This window comes from Columba livia, chromosome 5 (genome assembly GCF_036013475.1).
Source record: "Columba livia isolate bColLiv1 breed racing homer chromosome 5, bColLiv1.pat.W.v2, whole genome shotgun sequence".
Taxonomy (NCBI): Eukaryota; Metazoa; Chordata; class Aves; order Columbiformes; family Columbidae; genus Columba; species Columba livia.
Genome location: NC_088606.1, coordinates 40,442,341 through 40,461,803, shown reverse-complemented (window position 1 = coordinate 40,461,803; position 19,463 = coordinate 40,442,341). Strand labels below are relative to the sequence as shown.

At 40.5% G+C, this 19,463-nt stretch overlaps 1 protein-coding gene across 2 annotated transcripts; it reads right to left on the bottom strand.

Annotated features, from left to right (window-relative positions):
- Positions 1 to 1,804: 1,804 nt before the first annotated feature.
- On the bottom strand, positions 1,805 to 19,123 carry LOC102083603 (cytosolic phospholipase A2 epsilon). 2 transcript variants are annotated; one of them, XM_065064551.1, is made up of 21 exons: positions 18,993 to 19,123; positions 18,278 to 18,361; positions 16,479 to 16,551; positions 15,491 to 15,627; positions 14,971 to 15,102; positions 13,442 to 13,482; positions 12,657 to 12,699; positions 11,811 to 11,886; positions 11,437 to 11,606; positions 11,216 to 11,296; positions 10,424 to 10,461; positions 9,620 to 9,755; positions 8,804 to 8,940; positions 8,163 to 8,385; positions 7,349 to 7,463; positions 6,819 to 6,956; positions 5,377 to 5,484; positions 4,507 to 4,698; positions 3,890 to 4,056; positions 2,876 to 3,062; positions 1,805 to 2,368 (listed from the first exon to the last, which is right to left on the bottom strand). In XM_065064551.1, exons 1-21 carry the CDS (start codon positions 19,032 to 19,034, stop codon positions 2,160 to 2,162), a joined length of 2,529 nt encoding a protein of 842 aa, XP_064920623.1. In that variant the 5' UTR covers positions 19,035 to 19,123; the 3' UTR covers positions 1,805 to 2,159. The 2 variants fall into 2 exon arrangements, with proteins under 2 accessions (XP_064920623.1, XP_021142907.2); XM_021287232.2 differs by having other exon boundaries at positions 18,278 to 18,388; positions 18,993 to 19,106.
- Between the last annotated feature and the right edge of the window lie 340 nt (positions 19,124 to 19,463).

Below are 19,463 nucleotides of genomic sequence, written 5' to 3'. Positions count from 1 at the left end.
AGAAAACATGGATTATGAATGGTTAAGTTATGAGTGGAATGCAATTAAGCACATAACTGACTATTTTCACTAGCGTGTTTGTATACTCAAAATTAGTATGCTTGAAAAGTCACTGATTCATAATAGATGGTCTGGGAGAATCAAAATCTTGTATTAAGAATATGTGTTTTCATCTTCCAACCTAATCTTCTCAAATTACTACAGAATAAGAAAAGTGAAATGCATGCATAGGTTGAGTAGGCTTTACTTATTTTGATAGATTTGTCACATGCTGTAAACATCACCTGTTGGTCCTATTTTTACTAATGTTTTTAATCTTACTTTGGTTAATAAAACAGATACGTAAAAGAATTAGGGAATTTCTACCACCTTTTAGTTACTGAGAAAGGAAAGTTCCAGGAGAAACATAAAATAACTCGTTTGGTCTGTAATCTATTAGTGTACTTGATGTTATTAATTCAACTTAGAGCATGGGTTACCTACAATGAGCTTAATCAAAATAAGATTATTTGTGCATTTGGAAAGAAACAGTCTTGGGTACTCATATTGCTATGACTATGTGATCCAGGTTTCCATGGTTTTTAATCTCATGAGGCTATTTCTCTACTGTTAGGGTTTTTGTGTGTGTGTTGTTTTGGTTGGTTGTTTCTTTTTGTTTTGTTTTTGATTGGTTGGTTTGGGCTGTTGTTCATTTGTTTGTTTTGGTTTTGTTGTTGTTTTGTTGTGTTGGGGATTTTGTTTGGTTGACTGTTTTGTTGGTTTTGGTTTTGTTTTTTCACATGAACAAATAAAGCATCTTAAGCCTAGAAAACAAATCAGGCAGTGAGAGGTACGCAAGAGAAGCTGGAGGATCTTTGCTATGGGTGCAACCAAAGTGCCTCTCTGTCTCTTACCTCCAGGGAACAGTGACAGAAGCCTAGGTTAGGCAACCTCTCATCATGGCACATTTGGTCCAAATTGGCAATTCATGCCAAGTATGTGCATGTCAGTGCTGGATTTGATACAGAGCCAGTCCAAGACAAATTAGAGTTCAGAAGGCACAGATCCTCCTGCAGCAGCTTGCCCTGCAAAAGGAGGTAGGTGCCATAGCAAACCTTCCCAGAGCTTCCAGGCATCTCTAGAAGTCTGCAACTTTCTTGTCTTTGCCACAAATGGTACAGCAGGACTCACAGCAACAATATAGGTAAAATAAATCTTTGCTATCTCAAGAGAAAATAAAATAACATTCCTGGAGCAGTATGTCCTCTTTAGGTGCCCTAATGCAAAACACAAAATCTTCCTTCTTGCACCAAGACCATGTTAAGCCCTTTCCCCTTGTGTGGCTGCCCCCTAATTCTGCAGATGTTGAGCTTATATGAGACCCAGCCAACAGTGAGGGAAGGTGGAGCTGATGAAGTCAAGGACCTGCACATCCTTGCTCTTGTTTTGAGAGGGACTAAAGCCAGCAGAGTGTTCTGTTAAGCTTGTATTTCTAGTCACTATGCTACTACTGCTCACACCAGAAGTGGAAAGAGGGATGGGTAGCCAAGAAGCAGTGAGGAAACACACGGAGGAGCTTGGTGGCCAAGCAGTGGAGAACATCAACACTATTCTGCTTTCTCAGTTATCTGAGTGCCTATGGCCTGTGTCTGCTCTGCCTCTGCGCAAAGTCACCCTTGGAGGTGATCTGTGCCCACACAATGTCATATGATACGTGCCTTTCTTTCTCTAAATGCTTCCTTAAAATGTGCCCTAGTCTGAGTCACAAACCTGGCCCAACCTGTTTGCCCCACCACCACCTCACAAACAAAAAGGAAAAGTCATGTTAATAAATAATATGCTTTTAATATGGTCTGCCCTGAATATGTTAGACTTAAACATTTCAAACACAGGGCAACTAGCACCATGTTCATTATCATCTTAGCACCTTCTTCCTCATGGCTGCCCATCCTCTTTACCATTCGACAAATTGTAGTCCACTGTCATATCTGAATTGCAATGAATTGCTGCAGTGAAATTCTTTGGATAAAAAAGTCTCTCTTCAGTGCCTTCTTTGTCCATCTGAGATTGTCATTAAGTGGGGTTGAGCAGAAATCCTTTGAAGCCTGTTGGCTGATTGTGAGGGAGCTTCAGTCTCATGGTGGGTTAAGGGACACAAAAGCATCCTCCCTTTTCTGACATTATGTCTTTTTCTGCCTTTTCCGTGCCACTGCTGTGTGCAAGGCCTGCATAATGAGGTCCTCATTATTCAGGATGTTGTATTCACCCAGCTGAACCAGACGGTCATATGCCTTCTCAGTGTATTGGAGTGAATATGTTGAATAAGGGGAACAGCGGCCATAGAGATCAACTTTGCCATCTTCCATCTCTGACTCTAAGCGCTTCTGACCTAGGAGGAAGAGGAGACAAATCACGGCTGAGATGTGTGAGCTACTGTGGCCATACGCAAGCAAACTCTTAACAGAGCAGGGAAAGGAGATGTCTTTCCACAGAAAGCATTCATAATCTAAATTACTCTTGTGGGTTTTTAAAATTATTTTTTAAACAGATACTTTGTTTTCTAACATCTCAGTCCCTGGCTCAGGTGGATAAGAGCTGCTTCACATGATGAAGGGAGAAAAATGGTGATTACTCCTTTTACATGGATCTATGCTGCAGCTGTGTGTGTGGCTCATGTAGTTGTATCAGTTGCCTGCAAACTAACTAGCTTGGCCATTGAAACAGGACTACCATGGCGGCACATCTGGCTTGTTAAAATAAGAAATTTCAAGCAACAGAGAGGTTTGATGTACTGAAATGAGCCAAGAGTAAAGTTTAGGCGTTGCAATATTAAATATACTCCCTTTAATAGGCTGGCTGTGATGGCAGCCTGTTTTTGACATGCTTGGTTACTTACCTGGTGCCTTGTATTTTTGGAAGGTATCATTAATTAGTGGGAAAAAAAGCAATACTGGTGCACCTGGAGTCTCAGCACCATCAAAGAGGTAACACTCCTTCAGGTTTTTCCTGTCTTCTTCACTCACGTCCACTCTGGGAAAAAGGATTCCCTGTTCTGAGCAATATTTGCAAGTCTGGTCCAGAGCCTGGATCAATGAACAGAACAGTACTAAGACTTAGAGAGGATTTCAGGGCTCAGGATTTCTTGGAAACCAGTAACAAAGAGAGCATTTTCCAAGCTACACTGTTTCCCCAAAAATTAGACCTACCCCAAAAATAAGCCCTAGCACGATTTTTCAAGATTTTTGAGTATGCTCAAATTATAAGCCCTACTCCAAAAATAAGCCCTAGTTACAATTCATTTAAAAGTCAATTTAAAAGTCAAGTTTAACAAACATCATATGCCTTCCTTGCTGTAACAACACTTTTAGTCAATAATCTGACCTTCACTGAACAGGTCCCAAAGGACTTTAAACAGTAGCACCAGAATGCTTTGTCTGTCTTGGTCATGACGCGTTCTGCATCATACCTCCCCGTCACAGCAAACTGACACACAGACACTCTGAAACAGTAGTTACAATTCATTTATAAGTCAATTTAAATAGTGTCCAGGCAGCTAGACATGTAAAAAAGTAAGCATATTTTGGAGCAAAAAATGTATAAGACCCTATCTTACTTTTGGGGAAATAGGATAGCTCTGTGAAAGCTCTGAAACTCGTATTGGAAAGCACTATGTCAGTGGAGAGAAGGATTTGTTTTCCCTGAGTTCTTAGCACAGAAGAGTTGTATCATACGAGAAAAACAACTGAGGTTATGTACAGCCTATAAATGAAGAATCACACTACAGCATTAAGCTAAAAATGCTAGTGGTTAAGACTTCTGGTGGAAGCAATATAGAAAGCATCTAAGTGTTAAAAACTTCCAGGTATGCAGCTGTTGAAGGAGAAATGGAGACTGCTTTGGTTCCTCTCACCTGTATCTGGGATCCTGCACTGTAATTTAAATGCAGGATGACATCCACCTTTCTCTCTGGTTTTAAAAGTGGCATGATGCTTGTATTGATGAAAAATCCCGTATCTACCAGAGACAGGAATTCTTCCGATTGTGTCAGCTGGTTTGGAAATGTGTCTAACACGGTATCTAAAAGGAAAGATATTTTTTGCTGTAAGTGCAATAGCTCAAAACTGTTTAGCCCATTTTCCACTCTTACACCACGACCACAGAGCCCTAACTGACTGTTGTCTTCAAGGAAGGGAGGTTTGCCGTATCCCTTTGCTTCTGCCTTCCCAACTCAAGACACATGCAGTTTTGGACCTGCAGTGGCAACATTCATGAAGGGGCTTTCTTGTGCCACCCCACTGAGTGTTTCTTCAAATAGAGGAAGGGAGGAACACCATCAGGACCTGGTTCCCCTGCCTCAGGAGGTACATGCCACCAGCAAATGCCACGCCATGCTGCATCCTGGTGTGCCATGATTGATTCTGACCAAACATGGCCTCTAAACTTGGATAATGTGTTTAATATCAAATGTATGTTTTTGTTTTGTTCTGCTTGTTTATTGTCTCCCCAAGCACACAGGTCTTCTCCTACCTTTCCATCTGCAGAAGTGCTTATTCTCCAGGTAGTCATTATGAATCTGCAAACCCTTTAGGAAGTTGTGCTCCTGGGCAATGCAGAGGCGGTCGGTGAGAATGCTGCGAAGAGCGCTGCCGAGGGGGCCAGGAGGGGTGAACAGGCGAGTCTTCAGCTCATGCAGCTTCAGCGGTAGGATGGGTTCCTCCTCTGCACAGGGAAAGGCTGTTAAATTCTACCTGCCCAGAGCAAGGTCATCGCCCAGCATGTCGCAGGTAGTAATAAAAATCAGTGTTTCCTTCATTTAAAAGGCCTAGGTTGAAAGGACTTGATGAGCACAAGTCACCAAATGAAAAAGAAAATAAGATGCTACTCTTACCAGCCAAATACCATTTTTTTACACTGTCCAGACTTGGATAAAAAAAACAAGACCCAGTATCAAGTAAAAAAAAAATCTAATCTGCACCAGATATATGCACACTTGTGGAACACACTGAATGCAGGCTTTGGAAACGGGTAACTGTTGTACTTATTTGTATTACAGTAGCTCCTACTCAATGTAGGCAAAATATTTTTGCTTTATTAATAATTTACTGATCAATCTGATTATTCCTGAACATTTTACCCATCTGCCAATACCAGCATTGAGCCCTCAGAGAGCACACAGATCACAGAAATGGAGATTTTTTAATTATTCAATAATGATTTGGAGTATGAGACATTGAATCCAATTCTTTCCAGAAAGGCAACATGGGATTTGAAGGAACACTCCAAAAAATTCCAAAAATGCTGTGCACATCTCACATATCAGATAGATGTGAGAGTTTATCTATCATTAACTTTATTTAGCAACAAAGACACAGTAGAGGAAGAAGTACGATAACTTACCTATATTGTCGATTTTGTCCCGGGTCCACTTGTGCCAGAAATCTTCTGATGAATGAGACAAATTCCAGATATATAACACATTTAACGAAAATAAACTGCTCCATATGCCTGTAAAAGGAAAGAGCTTTCTAACTCAAATGTTCACACATCATGAATTGCAAAACTGTTATAATGAAATGAAATTTGCAAAGTTTATGCTTAGTTTGCTTTAAATGTATGATACATCATTTTTATTTGGCTGCTGGTTTTTAAACCTTATTTTGTTATCCAGTTTTTGTTTTACGGTACGTAGGGCTAGATATATATTTTAACAAATAGTGAGATTTTTGTGAATTAATATGAATTAAGGAGCTTGGGTTTTCAGAAAAACAAACAAACAAAACAACATGATCAATGGCCCGTTGCTGATCAGAGAGTCTATGGTTGTCTTTCTGTGATTCCAGAAATACGGTTACTCTAAGACAAAAACAAGTATCACAAGGCTTCTATAAGTCTGAGAGGTTCGATGGGGAATTATATTGATAAGAGTCCAATTACAATGTGATCTTGCAGTCTCTGCATTTGTATGTTTTTTTGGCTTTTTTTTTTGTTTGTTTGTTTTTGTTTTTTTGAGAATAAGCCTGTTAACACACCAAAGGATCAGTTTTGACCATGCATTTTTGAGCATGTGAAACAATTTCTCTGATTATCTCTTAGGCACACATTCTCACTCTTTTTTGGTTCAAGAAGTGCAAATGTGTGCATGTCCAGCATCAGCTTAGGTTAAAATAGTACAGTGTCTCCCTCACTCCAAGTGAAATGACCAAAGAGCATCTTGAACCAGTCACAAGTTGCCAGCATATTTCTTTGTCTGGAAAATACATATCTAATGCTCCAATCAGTAGCAAAAATGCTTCTGGATGTGACTATGCTGTTTTCCTCCCAGCCTTGCCCAGGCAATGTGGAAACTCAGCTGGTGATGTGTGGCCAAAGCAGACTGTCTGGAGCAGGGGGGACCTGGCATGCTCAAATACACCCTGATGCAGTGGAGAATAACAATGAAGGCTCATGCAAACTGTCTGTAGGAAGCATACAAATTACTGGACTATCTGTGACACAGGCAAGAGGTTTTGGAGTTCACCCTTCTGGAGGAGCATGAGTAGAAACATGCATTCGCAGGAATGTGAATTTTATTGTTGGACTGGAAGCAATACTATGTTTTTATTCAAACCTAGTTTAAAAATGAAAATAACTATTTGTTCGTCCCTTTGAATTTTCTTTTTTACAGTAAAATGAATCCATTAGAGCAAATATTAATTCAGTGATGAAATATTTATCCTCTACAGTTATACTGCCCTGTGATGAACTTGTGCTGTATTAGTGCTTAGTTCATACAGTTCACAATTTTAAAATAATATTTAAAAAAAAAAAAAAAATCAGGTGTTTTTAAGACAATAGCTTACCTTCCAAGAAGCAGATCCGGGATTCTGGGAGCTTCTTCATCAACCGACCCATAAAGAACTCACTGCCGAAGTCTTCAGCACGAACAAAAACTCCATATTTTTGTAATCCCACCTCATAAGGGGTGAACTCCACCCATTCTGTGAAAAGAAATGCAAAGAAGAGAACAATGTTTTATTAATACTACAGCCCCTTCACTATAGATAAAAATGATGTTGCTATCATGGGAATGAAAGGAGTTTAAAATTAAAATAATTTCTGCAGTAAAGTCTAAACTTTCAGACCAATAGCAGTGAGTTGCAAGTATGGTTCAAATGAAAACTTGTGAACATAAAATGTCTTTGTAATGTTTTTGAGTCTGGTGCATCGATATTCAAACTCTTACCTGACCACAAGGACATTACATGAATACACATCAGCTGAGGTCCTGGTCTTTAAATGAGAAAGCTTTTTTTAGACTATCTAAAAGACTGTCCCAGGATTTACCAAATTAAATATGAAGAAAAATTACTCTCAGAAGTCTCATAATTACCTTTGAAATCCAGAGTGCTGTAGTTGTTCTTGACATTGACTGCAGTATAGATAGGCAATGGGTTCTGACCACGATCAATGGCCCGTTGCTGATCGGAGAGTCTATGGTTGTCTTTCTGTGATTCCAGAAATATGGTTACACTAAGACAAAAATTATCACAGGAACATTTTCTCCGCATCTAAGCTTGTAAGGCAGAAAAATTTCTACTCTAATGTATAATACATGCTGGGCTTAAATTCTGAAGTATTTCATATTTTTCAAAATTCCCATAAGTGTTCTGTTACTGAAATATCTGCAAGCACCCGATCTGATGCCAGATTATTTGATGACCCATTAGGATGAAAATGGAAGGAAATGATCATGTGCAGAAAGCAATACTTCTGTTATAAACCAGCTTAACATATTATGCTGCAAATTTATGTACGACCTCTCACGTATTTCAAAAGGCTGTGGGTCTGTTTGTTAACACCTCATGGGCATTAAGATAATGTCTGTAATTTTGCTATTTCTAAATAAAATATTTGCAGAACATGCACAAAAAAAGCCTTAAAATATAATATTTTTTCCAAGTGTTTATCTTGGAGTTTTCTCAGGAAAACACATCCAAAATCTCACAAGCAAGATTGCTGATTTTCACCACAGTTGGATATCTAAAAGACTGCTACCAAATGTTTTGGAAATGGCTGTGCATTTGCATACACACAGTCTCATAGCAAACTACTTCTCTGAGATTAAACAGGAAAATACCTTCTCCAGAAATTCATTTTCAGACAATGGTAAGCCACTGTAAATGCTGCTTTATGACATACTGTACCCCATCATGCAATAAAGATTCCAGGACAAGACTCCAGAGATCTATGAAAGATGTTTTGCGGCCCTCTCTTTTCCGTTGACAGAGCTGTTTTTTGTAATACTTCAAATACTCCCAGGAAAGGGAATTTATTTTGCATTTTATCATATGTTTTCGAGCCTCACTGATTTGCTTGTCGAGATCCTTTTGCGACCAGTCAGCATCTCTGTACAAGTTTGACATGGTCCTGGGAAGAGGAAATATATATTGAAGAGGGAAAAAAACACACCAAAGTTTGAAATAGGCAATGGCTACTTTTCATGTTTCTGTTTTCAGTTTGTGATTTGAACTTAAGTAAAGGTTTCCTGTCTTTAGTTCCCTAAGAAACTATCATGTTCCCTTTGAAGTCACAGTCATTATCCCTGTCAAAATGTCTTGTGCAATTTTCCATAAGATGTTCTTAGAAAAACGCTTGTTTTCATACTGTTGCAAATTATGTGACTTTCCCCCATAAGAAGACCTTAATCTGTCAATTTTGGAAGAAGATCAAAAGCCGGGACTGATGCGAAGGTACTATAGATAGCCTACTGCATGTCAACCCCAGCCTTCTTCAATGTAACAGTGTCACCAAGAAGACTCCAGCCGAGCTACCCAGTCCTACTTACCATGTAGTACCAGACAAGCCAGTCAGGTATGTGGCACAGTCCAAGACATTGAGTTTCTTGAGTCCGCGCAGACTGCCATACAGCGCAGTCAAAGATCTCATCCCTCCTCCTGTAGTCATGATGGCCACCACTGGAGTCTGTGCAATGCATGAGCAGAACGAGCTGGCGTCAGACAGTGGGTTGCAGTGGACTGGGGCTCTCAGTAGAGACCTCCTGTTACACAGAGCCTGACACCTTCACATGTGCCCAGACAGAGAAGTCTTTCCAAATGCTTTTCACTAAAACGTAAGCTAACTTTTATTTTGCAAAGGAGAACAGGAATAAAAGTAGTGACAAATTTGCTTAGATAACCGACACTTGTGTTTAATGTGTTCAGATGTTTGGGAAAAAAAAAAAACACAAACAAATTAAAATTCGTTAATTCAAACCAAAAGAGACAGCAAGAGAGAAAACACTCGTTTTAAAAGTGGGAATTAAAAAGAAATCTCACAGGCCAAAGAAAGGAGCAAGAATTATCAAAAAGAACAACAATGACAGGGTAAATACTGTTGAAGAGGCCGGTTTTATATAAAAATGCCTAGCCTGGCTTTCAATGAAGGTGTAGCAGGAGAAGAGTTAGACTCAGGATAACAACCGCAAACATCACAAATGGCAGGGTGAAATTAGAGGTATGGGACAGTACTGGAAGTGTACATAAGTTTAAAGATGAGGAAAGACTAGAAAAATATTAACTGGGAAGAAAAAGAGGTCATTTTATGCTATTATGTCCCCACTGCTAAGCATTTGTTAGGTGTTTTAAAGGTTTGCCCTACAGACCTCATGGTCCAGCAGGTCCTGTTCCAGCTGCAGGACCTTCTTCAGAGCAGGAGCGACATACTTCTGCCTTTTACGTAGAAACTCTTGCTCCTGCACACAGAGGTCAAACCCTAAACGCACATCAAGGTGGTCTGGGCTGGAGCAGAGATCAGGAAAAAAGAATATCCTATTTTATTATTGGTTGACAAGCTCAGTTCCCAATATAAGGAAACAAACCAGATCCACAAAGAATCACATTTACAGGAGGAGCCTTTCCTGCACTCCCAAGCAGGTATACAATGCTGCATGAGAGGATGATGGAAAGAGGGACTGCTAAATTCGTAAGCAGTTACCAAAAAAAAATGCCCATAATTCTGAAACATCTGCTGTCTGGATTCTCTCATAGTTTAGCTTGCACTGAGAGCTGTAGGAAAGCTTCTCACATTTATCTTGAAGGAGGCAGCAAAGTTCACCTGCTTCATGATCAGCAGTACCAGGTGATCAGCTGCACAGCTTACACGGTGTTAATTAAAAGGTTAAAGGCTATGCTGAGCATGAAACTGACATAGCTGTGCAAAGACAATTGGCTGGTAATATTGTTTCTTCAATTTTATGCATATTTTTCTTTATTCATGTTTCCATATGGATTATCTGTATCTAATGTTAATTTTACACATATGGTTTGCTTTCAGCTCATGAATTCCACATCACCTGGTCAAAAACCCTACAGTCCTACTGTGTCTGCCTCCTCCCCCATAAAGACCAAAGGGTGAGACCAGTTCAGCTAAGGACAAGTTAGCCTCCAAGGGAGGCCGAGTCTCTTACCAGTCTTCTGTCTTCGCATATAAATCAAATTTTTTTTCCTGGAAAGCAAGAATGCAAACAGTGTAAGCATGAAAACCTGCCTTAGCACTCCTCCCCTGGTGACCCAGGGGGAATTTTAGCTTGTGCCTTCCTAGCAGTGCAGGTACCCTAAATAATCCAGCAGCGTATACAAATTGACTGTAGTGGTTTATTGTCAGGGAAATTGTTCAGTAATTCTCAGTGTTTTCGACTGAATGCAACATCTGAGGACAACTGCAGTTTACAGAGGAAAGTAATGATAATGTTTACCTTACCCATCCCAACACCACCTCTCCTAGGCAGGCAGCCAGTCTACAGCCACGCTAGTACTCTATGCAGCAGCATTTGCTCCTCCGTTCAGGTGACTTAGACCCCACAACATCCATGTTCTGTGATCTTTCATTCTATATGGATTTTATTTTTAACCATGAACCTAAAAGTGCTTTGCAAAGCATGGTCAGCATCAGCAAGAGGCTGGTGCTACCTTAGTTAGTTCTCACACCCCACTGGTGTGTGAGAAAGGGAAAAGCAGAGACTCTAAATTTAGCATGAAGTAAGATCAGGATGGAGTAACAAGATCCCCTGTATTCCCACACTGTTTCAAACAGAGCAGGGCACAACCAGGCCTTTTCACCTAAGAACACACCGCTACTAGATTGTAGCATTTTCGTCTGCAGGTTTCTATCACCAGAAAGTACCCTTGTAATCATCAAGGGGATGCAAACTTCCACAATCAGGTTTCTTAACCTCTCCCACAAAAAAGCAGGCACTCACCTCTGCTAAGGTCATGTTTTTTCCACTAGGAAGGGAATGAAGTTCCAGGTTTGGAGAGCCTGTCTCATACACATGGGAGTGCTGAAAAAATACAAATAGATCTAAATTTATATTGTAAGGAAAGTTACTCTCTTTCCACAATGCAAATTAATCTTACTATTTATGGTGTATGTTACTTTATGTGTCATTATTATATTTTATAAAGTCCAGTTACAACATACAATGGAGGGAGGTGGCTTCTTCCCTGGTAGCGTAACATCCAGTGTTGGCTGCTTGTATCTGGCATAATGGAATTTGGCAGGAGAGGAGGAGCTGAAGACTGGATCAGATCCCAATGTAATGTCTTGGGTGCCCTCGTAAGAACCTTGCACTTTAAAGGAGAATTCTTTCTCTAAGGAAGCAACACAAAAGCAGACACAGAGCAATATTCTCATCAAAATTGGAAACAAAAGTTCTTACAGAGTCTATCACAAGGTTGTTCTCATGTGTTTGGATGTTTTTTTTTTTCATTATTTCATTAAGCCAATTAAGCCAGTTGTCTTCATAATATTAGTATGTCATTATTTAAAGACAGCTGATGGATTAATAACCTCACTTGATAAAGCTTTCTTCCCCTTTTTCTTCTTCCTCTTCTCAACCACCTGGACTTCCAAGCAGCAGATTTTGCGAGACTATAAGAGACACAAACAAAAAACCACCTCACAGCAGGCAATTTTCAAGTCTGAGATTCTGTTTCCCAGTCTAAGCTCCTGCTGATGATGATATGAATGCTATGGAGGCAGTGCATTTTGTCCTGAGGAAAATATTTTCTCTCAACTGTGACCTCGGTTTCAGATGTTGTCTGGAACAGGAGTCTCTGAGAAATTGGCCACAGCCAGGGCAAGGGTGGGGGTGCAGCATGCATGAACAGGGCTTGCAGAAAGGAGAAATTAAGGGTAAAGTAAAAAGCAGCACTCCTGGGATCTCAACAGAGATGCAAAGGACTGATTTAAACAAAAATAATGAGGAACCAAAGCTAATAAATGAGCAAAACGGCATGGTCAGAAACCCCTGTGTAAAAAGCGCAGTTATCGATACAGGAAAAGATGTGTGCTTGGGACAGACAAACCCTGTCACTTTGGCAATACAGGAAATTCAGGAGTAGTCATGTCCAAGGAAGGGTTCATTGCTCTACCGGTGTCTCAAACCTAAACCTCTTCCTTGTGTTGCCTTTGCAACACCGGAGGGATGCTAGCATGGGGAATCCCGACGCTCTTCCAGCCACAGCCGCTCAACAGGTGCCATTCACAAAGATGGGTCATGAAGCAGATGGTTAGGAGGGAAATCACAGTGTCTCAGTGCTGGCTTTGCTCAGTCAAAGGGTATGTTGGCCTGATGGCTGTGAGTCAAGTGAAACAACTGTAGCAACAGGACAAGAAAGGTGACAAAACATTATGCTCACCACTAGTACTCCATTAGTAATGATGGTTTCAGGAGGGCCTGAACTAGGAAACAGAAAGAAAAATACGTTTATAATAACTCAGTATAATTACAGCATAATTAATGAGCCACACCCTTCTCCTGATTTTCCTCTTGCTTATTTTTAGCTGTGTACTGGATTTGAAAAAAATCCCCAGGACACTTGCAGTACAGGTTTCCTCACTCTACTCTGTCAAGGCACAATTGTCATCATACCGGCTTGTCCAGTCCTGGAGCTCAGCAAACAAAGAAAAGGTACTGTGGGGCCAAACTGTGTAGTGATTTTTTGCTGAGCCTCAATCTGAGGCTGCAGATGTTTTCACTGAATGTGTTTTTTGAAGAATTGTGGTTTGTCAGAGAACCAGAGAGAAAGTGCTCTAGATCAGACATCCTGTGTGCTATTCTGTCAGAATCCATGTTGTTTCATGTTATTCCTCCTCCTTTGAAGGGAGGCAACCCCCCTGCTTATCCCAAACATGTAACAAAACAGCAGTCCCAGTATTCTGGTCTTAAATAGTATTAATTACACTAAACAAAAAAACAGTTGTTAGGTGTTCTCCCTGTCTGCCTGAAGTTCCTGGGAGTTCATCCTGGCATGCACCATTTGTTAGACAGCTCACAGAATAGATTCCTTGAGAAACTGTGTTCATCATCAGCATAATCAAGCAATGATGCACTCTGGGCAATTAGACTAGATTATTTAATGCCTTTGAATTGCTGGGCTTTTTTTCTTTTCTGCAGATTATGTTGCATTTCATGTTTACTCACATATTATCCAGTTCAAATCCCACCTCTAGCTCCTCTTGTCTCTAGAAAATAAAGAAGGAAAGTGGTTTTGGCACAAGTCTACTGACAGTTCTCATAATGCTAGTTCTCATTCTGGCAATATAGGTACGCATGCACTACTTGTGACTGGCAGAGCATTTAAAGCAGAGACATGCACCACCTCACATCTGTGTGTCTTGAGCCTCAATATTCTTTATTGATAGGAAGTCTCTGGATGTCCATGATAGCAGTTTTTAACAAAGAAAGTAGCTGGCGTGCCAGCTCCTGCTGGGGCACAAGGAACAGACCCAGGTGCAGATGTTGTCTTGTACTGAGTCTGCCAGCAAGAAGAAGAGGGTCTGCTGAGGGGAGCAGCAGAAGCCTCCTGGTGTGAGGAGGGTAAATGGCGACATGCAAAGTAGCTGTGGAAGAGGACAATCACTTTGTGCAGCCGCATGTTGAAATCATTGAGACAGTGGTAAACATGACATTAAGGCCTGGTCTGTGAGGTGGTGGAGAAAGGTATAATTCCTACGTGGAAGAGAGCACAGGAGAGAGGAAAACAAAGGTGGGGGCAGAAGGGATGTTTAACAGGGAAATGAGACATGTTGTAGGTTACTTAGTTGCTCAAATTACCTATTGCGTTAAAGACACCAGTAAGTTATTAGCATAGGATGAAAAAAATCATGAGGGTCTGACAAGTATGAGCTCCGATTACTGTAGCTGTGCAAATACAGTTATGAAAGGCTTGGATAAGGCAGCTGTAGCCACCCAGACAGTAGTGAGCTGGATTACAACTAGCCGAATGTTTCTATTTTACCAAGGGCTAGTGGAAGGCCACACACTGCTCCCCTGGTATTTTGCAGATAAAAAAATGGTCATATAAGGTTTTTAAAGATAATGAACTGCAGAGTGGATTTTGGATGTGTGTAGGCAAGGTTATCAATCAACTGAATGATGCATGACAGATGCACAAGAGAGCGGGAGGGAACTGGAGAAGGAGAGGGATGGACAGAACATACCAGGAGGTGGGATGTGTGACTTTCAGAGCCTCCCTGGACGTTCAAAATAGGAATATTTCTTGCTGCCAAGCTGAGTGGTATTTCTTAGATACCTTATTTAAACAACCATACCATAGCCTATAATTAGCAACTAGTCTGGTTTGACACTTTGTTCTGATCACAGAGTTATTACTTACTAATTGCTAGGTTAAGTAACAAGTTATGACAAAAAGTGTCGTGTGTCAGCATGGACACACTCCGTGATGGGGGCAGGCTCAGCAAAGTGACAATTTTGCAAAGACACTTGAAGTCTGTGAGCCTCTGTGGCCAACACCAAACCCTTCAGTGTGCCTACAGATCTAGGTGTGGAGAGGTTCTACAACATCAGAGTGAAAATCATCTCCCTTTTATGTGGCTGGGCCATCCATACACAAGAAGGAAAAAAGAAAGATTTTGCAAATAACATTTTAGACAGAAAAGCAGACAAACACGTTCTTGCCAACCTATTATATTTCTTATTTCAGACCTCACCTGTGAATCGCACTTGAAGTGCATGAAGACTTGCTCTCCCAAGGAAAGTCTGGCTATATCAAAGTACACTGTGAAGAGGTGATCATCCTGAGTAACCATGTCCTTATCATAGAGTGCCAGCTCCAGCACGTTCTGGCAAAGGAAGGGGAGGACTTTAGACATGTGTCAGGTTTGATTCAAAGCAGGAGATCCTGGGGACAGTTGTGAGGAGCAGGAGGATGTAAAGTAAAATACAGGAAGGGAAGGAGGTGGAGGGGAAATTAACTCCATGTAGGCATCTGCCTACGAGGAGGAATTACAGAAAATCACAGACATCTCAAAGGTCATATTCTACCTGTGGCTGAGAGATGTACTTGTCTTTCATGGCATGGAAAACCATCATAAGGATACGTGTTATTCTCACATCTTTCTGCATCTTTCCTTGCCTCTTGAGAAAATTGCTTATGTCCCCTTTGCAAAAGGATAAAACCTGGCAGTTGCTCCCTAAGTCATGGTTAATAGGGAAGTCCCAGCTCAGTACCTTGACCTGACTCTGAATCCTGAAGTAGAAGGTTTCATTCCAGACTGGATCTTTGCAATTCGTGATGGTTTTAGTCTGAAATTTGTCGGTTGAAGCAGTTGGCAGCCACAGGCTCACGTAGCAATCAGTCTGGCTTACTGTATGTTAAAAAACACAAACACATCTAAAGTGAGAATTTGCTCTAGAAGAAAAAAGAAATTGAATCATAGAATCATAGAATCATTTCATAAAGCTTTTCTTTCAAAGAGAGACCCTAGGATACATGATGACATATTTGTCCAACATAAATTTTACGATTTAGGTAATAGGAATGGAGAAAAAAGAAGAAAGACACGATTTTTCCCTGAATAAATGTGATTAAAGATATAAAAAATGCATTAAAAACAAAGGGTTTTTTCCTCCTTCTATATCATCAAGCAATTACTTTAGACCAGGATAAAATAATATAGGACAACCACCACACCCTATATCTGAAAGAGTTGAGGAAACAAAGTGATAGCTTCTATTTTAGCCAGGCAGAATACAAAAAATACCCCTAAACCACTGAAAAAAAACAGAGGCTTCTTGATTTCTTCCTAAGTAAAGCTGTAGTCTTCTATTATGTTTTAATTGCAGGCCATCAGAAGTGAACCTACAAAATGTAACAACACCTAATGGGGTTTTGTCTGTGAAAGCTGGTACACAGGGAATTAGGATACAGTAATTTGGATTACTTAGCCTTGAGAAAGCAGAGCTTCCCCAGCTCCTTTTGAGGATGCAGAGGAATATGTGCAGTAGACACAGCTGTGACCTTGCAGAGTTACCTCTGCATAGAACAGGGCTGATGCAAAGAAAAGCAACACACTATGTACATTGCTGGAACCAGAATGCTGGTGAGAGGACTTTCTCTATCCATGGAAGAAACCTAGAAAGCACTTTTTCTTGGAGCAGGACTAGCTAGGACCCCATGAAGGTTAAGGGGATCACACAGAGCACTACAGATACTTACAGACATCTCCCTGGTGGATATTTTTTGCTCTTATGACTCTTACAGTCAGTAGGTAACACAGAGATGACTCTATCTGCAGTGAAAAAACAAAACAAAACAAAAAAACCCAAAACAAGCTATACAGAAAAGACAGGAATTAATGCTAAAGGTAGATAGCATATTTAGAAGCTAGAAATGATCACGACAGAGAAATACCCAAATCAGGAACAAATTAGTTGAATTTTTCTATGCAGCTGCAAAATGTCAATACCTTTATTTTCCTACTAATATCTAGATCAAGTACTAAACTGAAAGACTTCCCTACTTTTATAGCATGGTATGTGGATTTGTATTATTGCAGAGAATATATTTGATTTCCGACTAAAACCTAGTTGTAGTAAGATTCAGACTCAGTTTGGGAGAAGATTTGCTTTTTAAAATTCCAAGAAAGAAAATGAAAAGCTACCCTAGGCTTTTTGTAAGTGATAAAGCTACCATTGTGGGAATCACCTCCTGTTCAGTCATTACACATGTTCAGTCCCCGGGGCTACAGTATACAATTTTTTCGTATTCCTGCTCTTTTAAATGTACAGTACTCCTCAGAGTTAAATGCTGACCACTGATCCCTCCTCGCTTTTTAAGGAAGAGTTTGCTGCTTTGGACTTGTACATCGTTATTCACTATGCGTGTGTTTTTTCATTTACAGGGACATAACTGCCCCTCTTGAGCTGGGCTCACCTCTGACTGCTTATGGGAAGTTTTCCTCTAGTTTTGAATCATGTAAACTCTTTGTGTCTGGATTTTCTTTGCACTGTTTTGCATAAGTACAAACAAAGCATTTTACACCTGATAAGAAACACTTGTTAGTTCCCCTTGGCTTTCCTCTTTCATATTAGGCCATGTCTCCAACATTAAGGCCTCAGGCTTGACTTCTTATCCTCTCATATTGCTTTTCTGGTCTCATGTTGGAGCCCAAACATGAGACCATATTCCTTCTCCTTTTCCCATAAAATAAAAAAGTTTTTTAAAAAATGGAGTTTTGCCAAAAAAATTGAGAGGTTTGGTTTGTTCCTCTGAACCTGCTATGATCTCTGTAAAGAGTTGCATTTTAGGGCCTATTTTCTCACCTTTGGCTTTTCCATTCAACTGATCAACAGAAGGGGCTGACTATTCCTTAAACTGTAAGCACAAGACTTGCTGCTCACCAACTTGGCTCACAACGAAACAAGAGAGAGTTCCTAATTATTACGAAGTGGCCTCAAACTAGAAAGAATAATGTCAAAAAGTCTTTTTTGGCCCATGTGGTCCACTCATTTCCTTGAGGAAAGGTTTCATGTGACATGTCTGAAGTCTCCGGGAAAACGATTAGTTTTTTGTGGATGCCAAAAGAATGATTAATCCAGGAAATCAGGTATTGAAAATTCACTTCAAGACTGCCGTACACCTTGTGGGACTTAGTGGCACAATTTCACAACTATTACTACCTACACTGGCAGTAAAATTGCCCTTGTGCTTTAACAAGAAATATGTAGCAGAAAGCCTGTTCAAACCTATTCTTTTTAAGGTATCAGTCTTGTTGAAGCAGGGTTCATTTCCCATGTGCCAAGAATAGAAAACAGCACTAGGACTTTAACATGAAGCAAGGTAAGTGAAGTGATCAAAACGGTAAGCAGGGTGGTATTTCATGGAGGGAGCTGGATGGGTTCTGGTAGCTAATTAGACTGTTTGGCAGATGCTGAACTCTATCTGTTCTCACCCCGGCTCCACCCATCAGGAAAGCCTCTTTTACAGTATTCTTTTTAAATTCTCCTTTGCAGTACCTTTGTAACAGGAGTCCGCTGTTCCCCATGAGGATTCAGCTGCATAATTCCTTCTCCTAGTTGAGTGGTGTGAGCAAACAGCTCCTGCAACAAGAAGGGCCAACATCATCCCTGGAAAAAAACATCCTGTCTCTTAAAAGCAATCCTTTTTGGGAACAGAGAGCTCCAGAACAGCAGTGAAAGGGACCCCATGGTCAGCTCTGGCAGGTACAGTGTTGCCTGCTGTGCCCGGCGCCACTGCCTGCACCGTGCTTGCCCCAGTAAGGCTGAGCAGAGGTGTAGCAGCCAGGTAAGTTCCACCCCTTGCATGACAAGTGGGGAGGGAAGGCAGCCCCGGGCTCTTCTGTTAAAGGAACAGCAAACCTGTCTTCCATAAACACACTCTGTCATTAATCTTTCACCTTGAAGTATATCTCCATGTTACTTAATACTTTTTCTAAGGTTGCATGTATCATGTTTCTAAAATGAAGAAACCCCCAAAATATATAAAATGCTTCCTTTGTAAATAAATTCTTCTCAAGCAGTTTTCGATTCTTTTCTATGATTTGCTATAATTTTAAAAATTTAATTAATGAGTTCTTGAAGCACTTTCTTCATCCTGTGCGGAGTCATTTATAGTCAACTGTAGGTCAAGAAAGTAGTACCATCTTTGCACTAAGTGCAGCATAACTAACTGAGATCCCAGATGCATTGCTTTGCTCTGCATCCTTCTTACCTGAGACAAAATGCCGTCTTGCTCCATTGTGGTCGCTATCATATACACGTCCCGTGTTATCTGAGGTAATGCAATTTCACATCTCCCAGCTTCCACAGACACCAATAGTTTAAATGTCTCATATGCACGTGAGCAACTATTTTATAACTGACTCAGAGCCCCACCTCTGCCTGATTTCTCAAACCCAGTTTTTCCCCTCCCCTTTTCTTATACTAGGAAACAGAATCCTGTGGTCAAATAAGTTGGAAAAAAAATACCTTTGCCTGCACAGTAGGTGGAAGCAGGCTGTTTGAGTCACTTTGCTGAGTGCTGGCCAATGGCAGGTTTATGATTAAAGGTAAGAGACAGATGGCCTTTTCTTTGAACACTGGACTTTCCACTTAGCAAGACCTCAAAGCCTACAGAAATATACACTCTGCAATAAGATGCAGCAACAGTACATTAATTGGATTTAGGTTATCTGTGACAGCA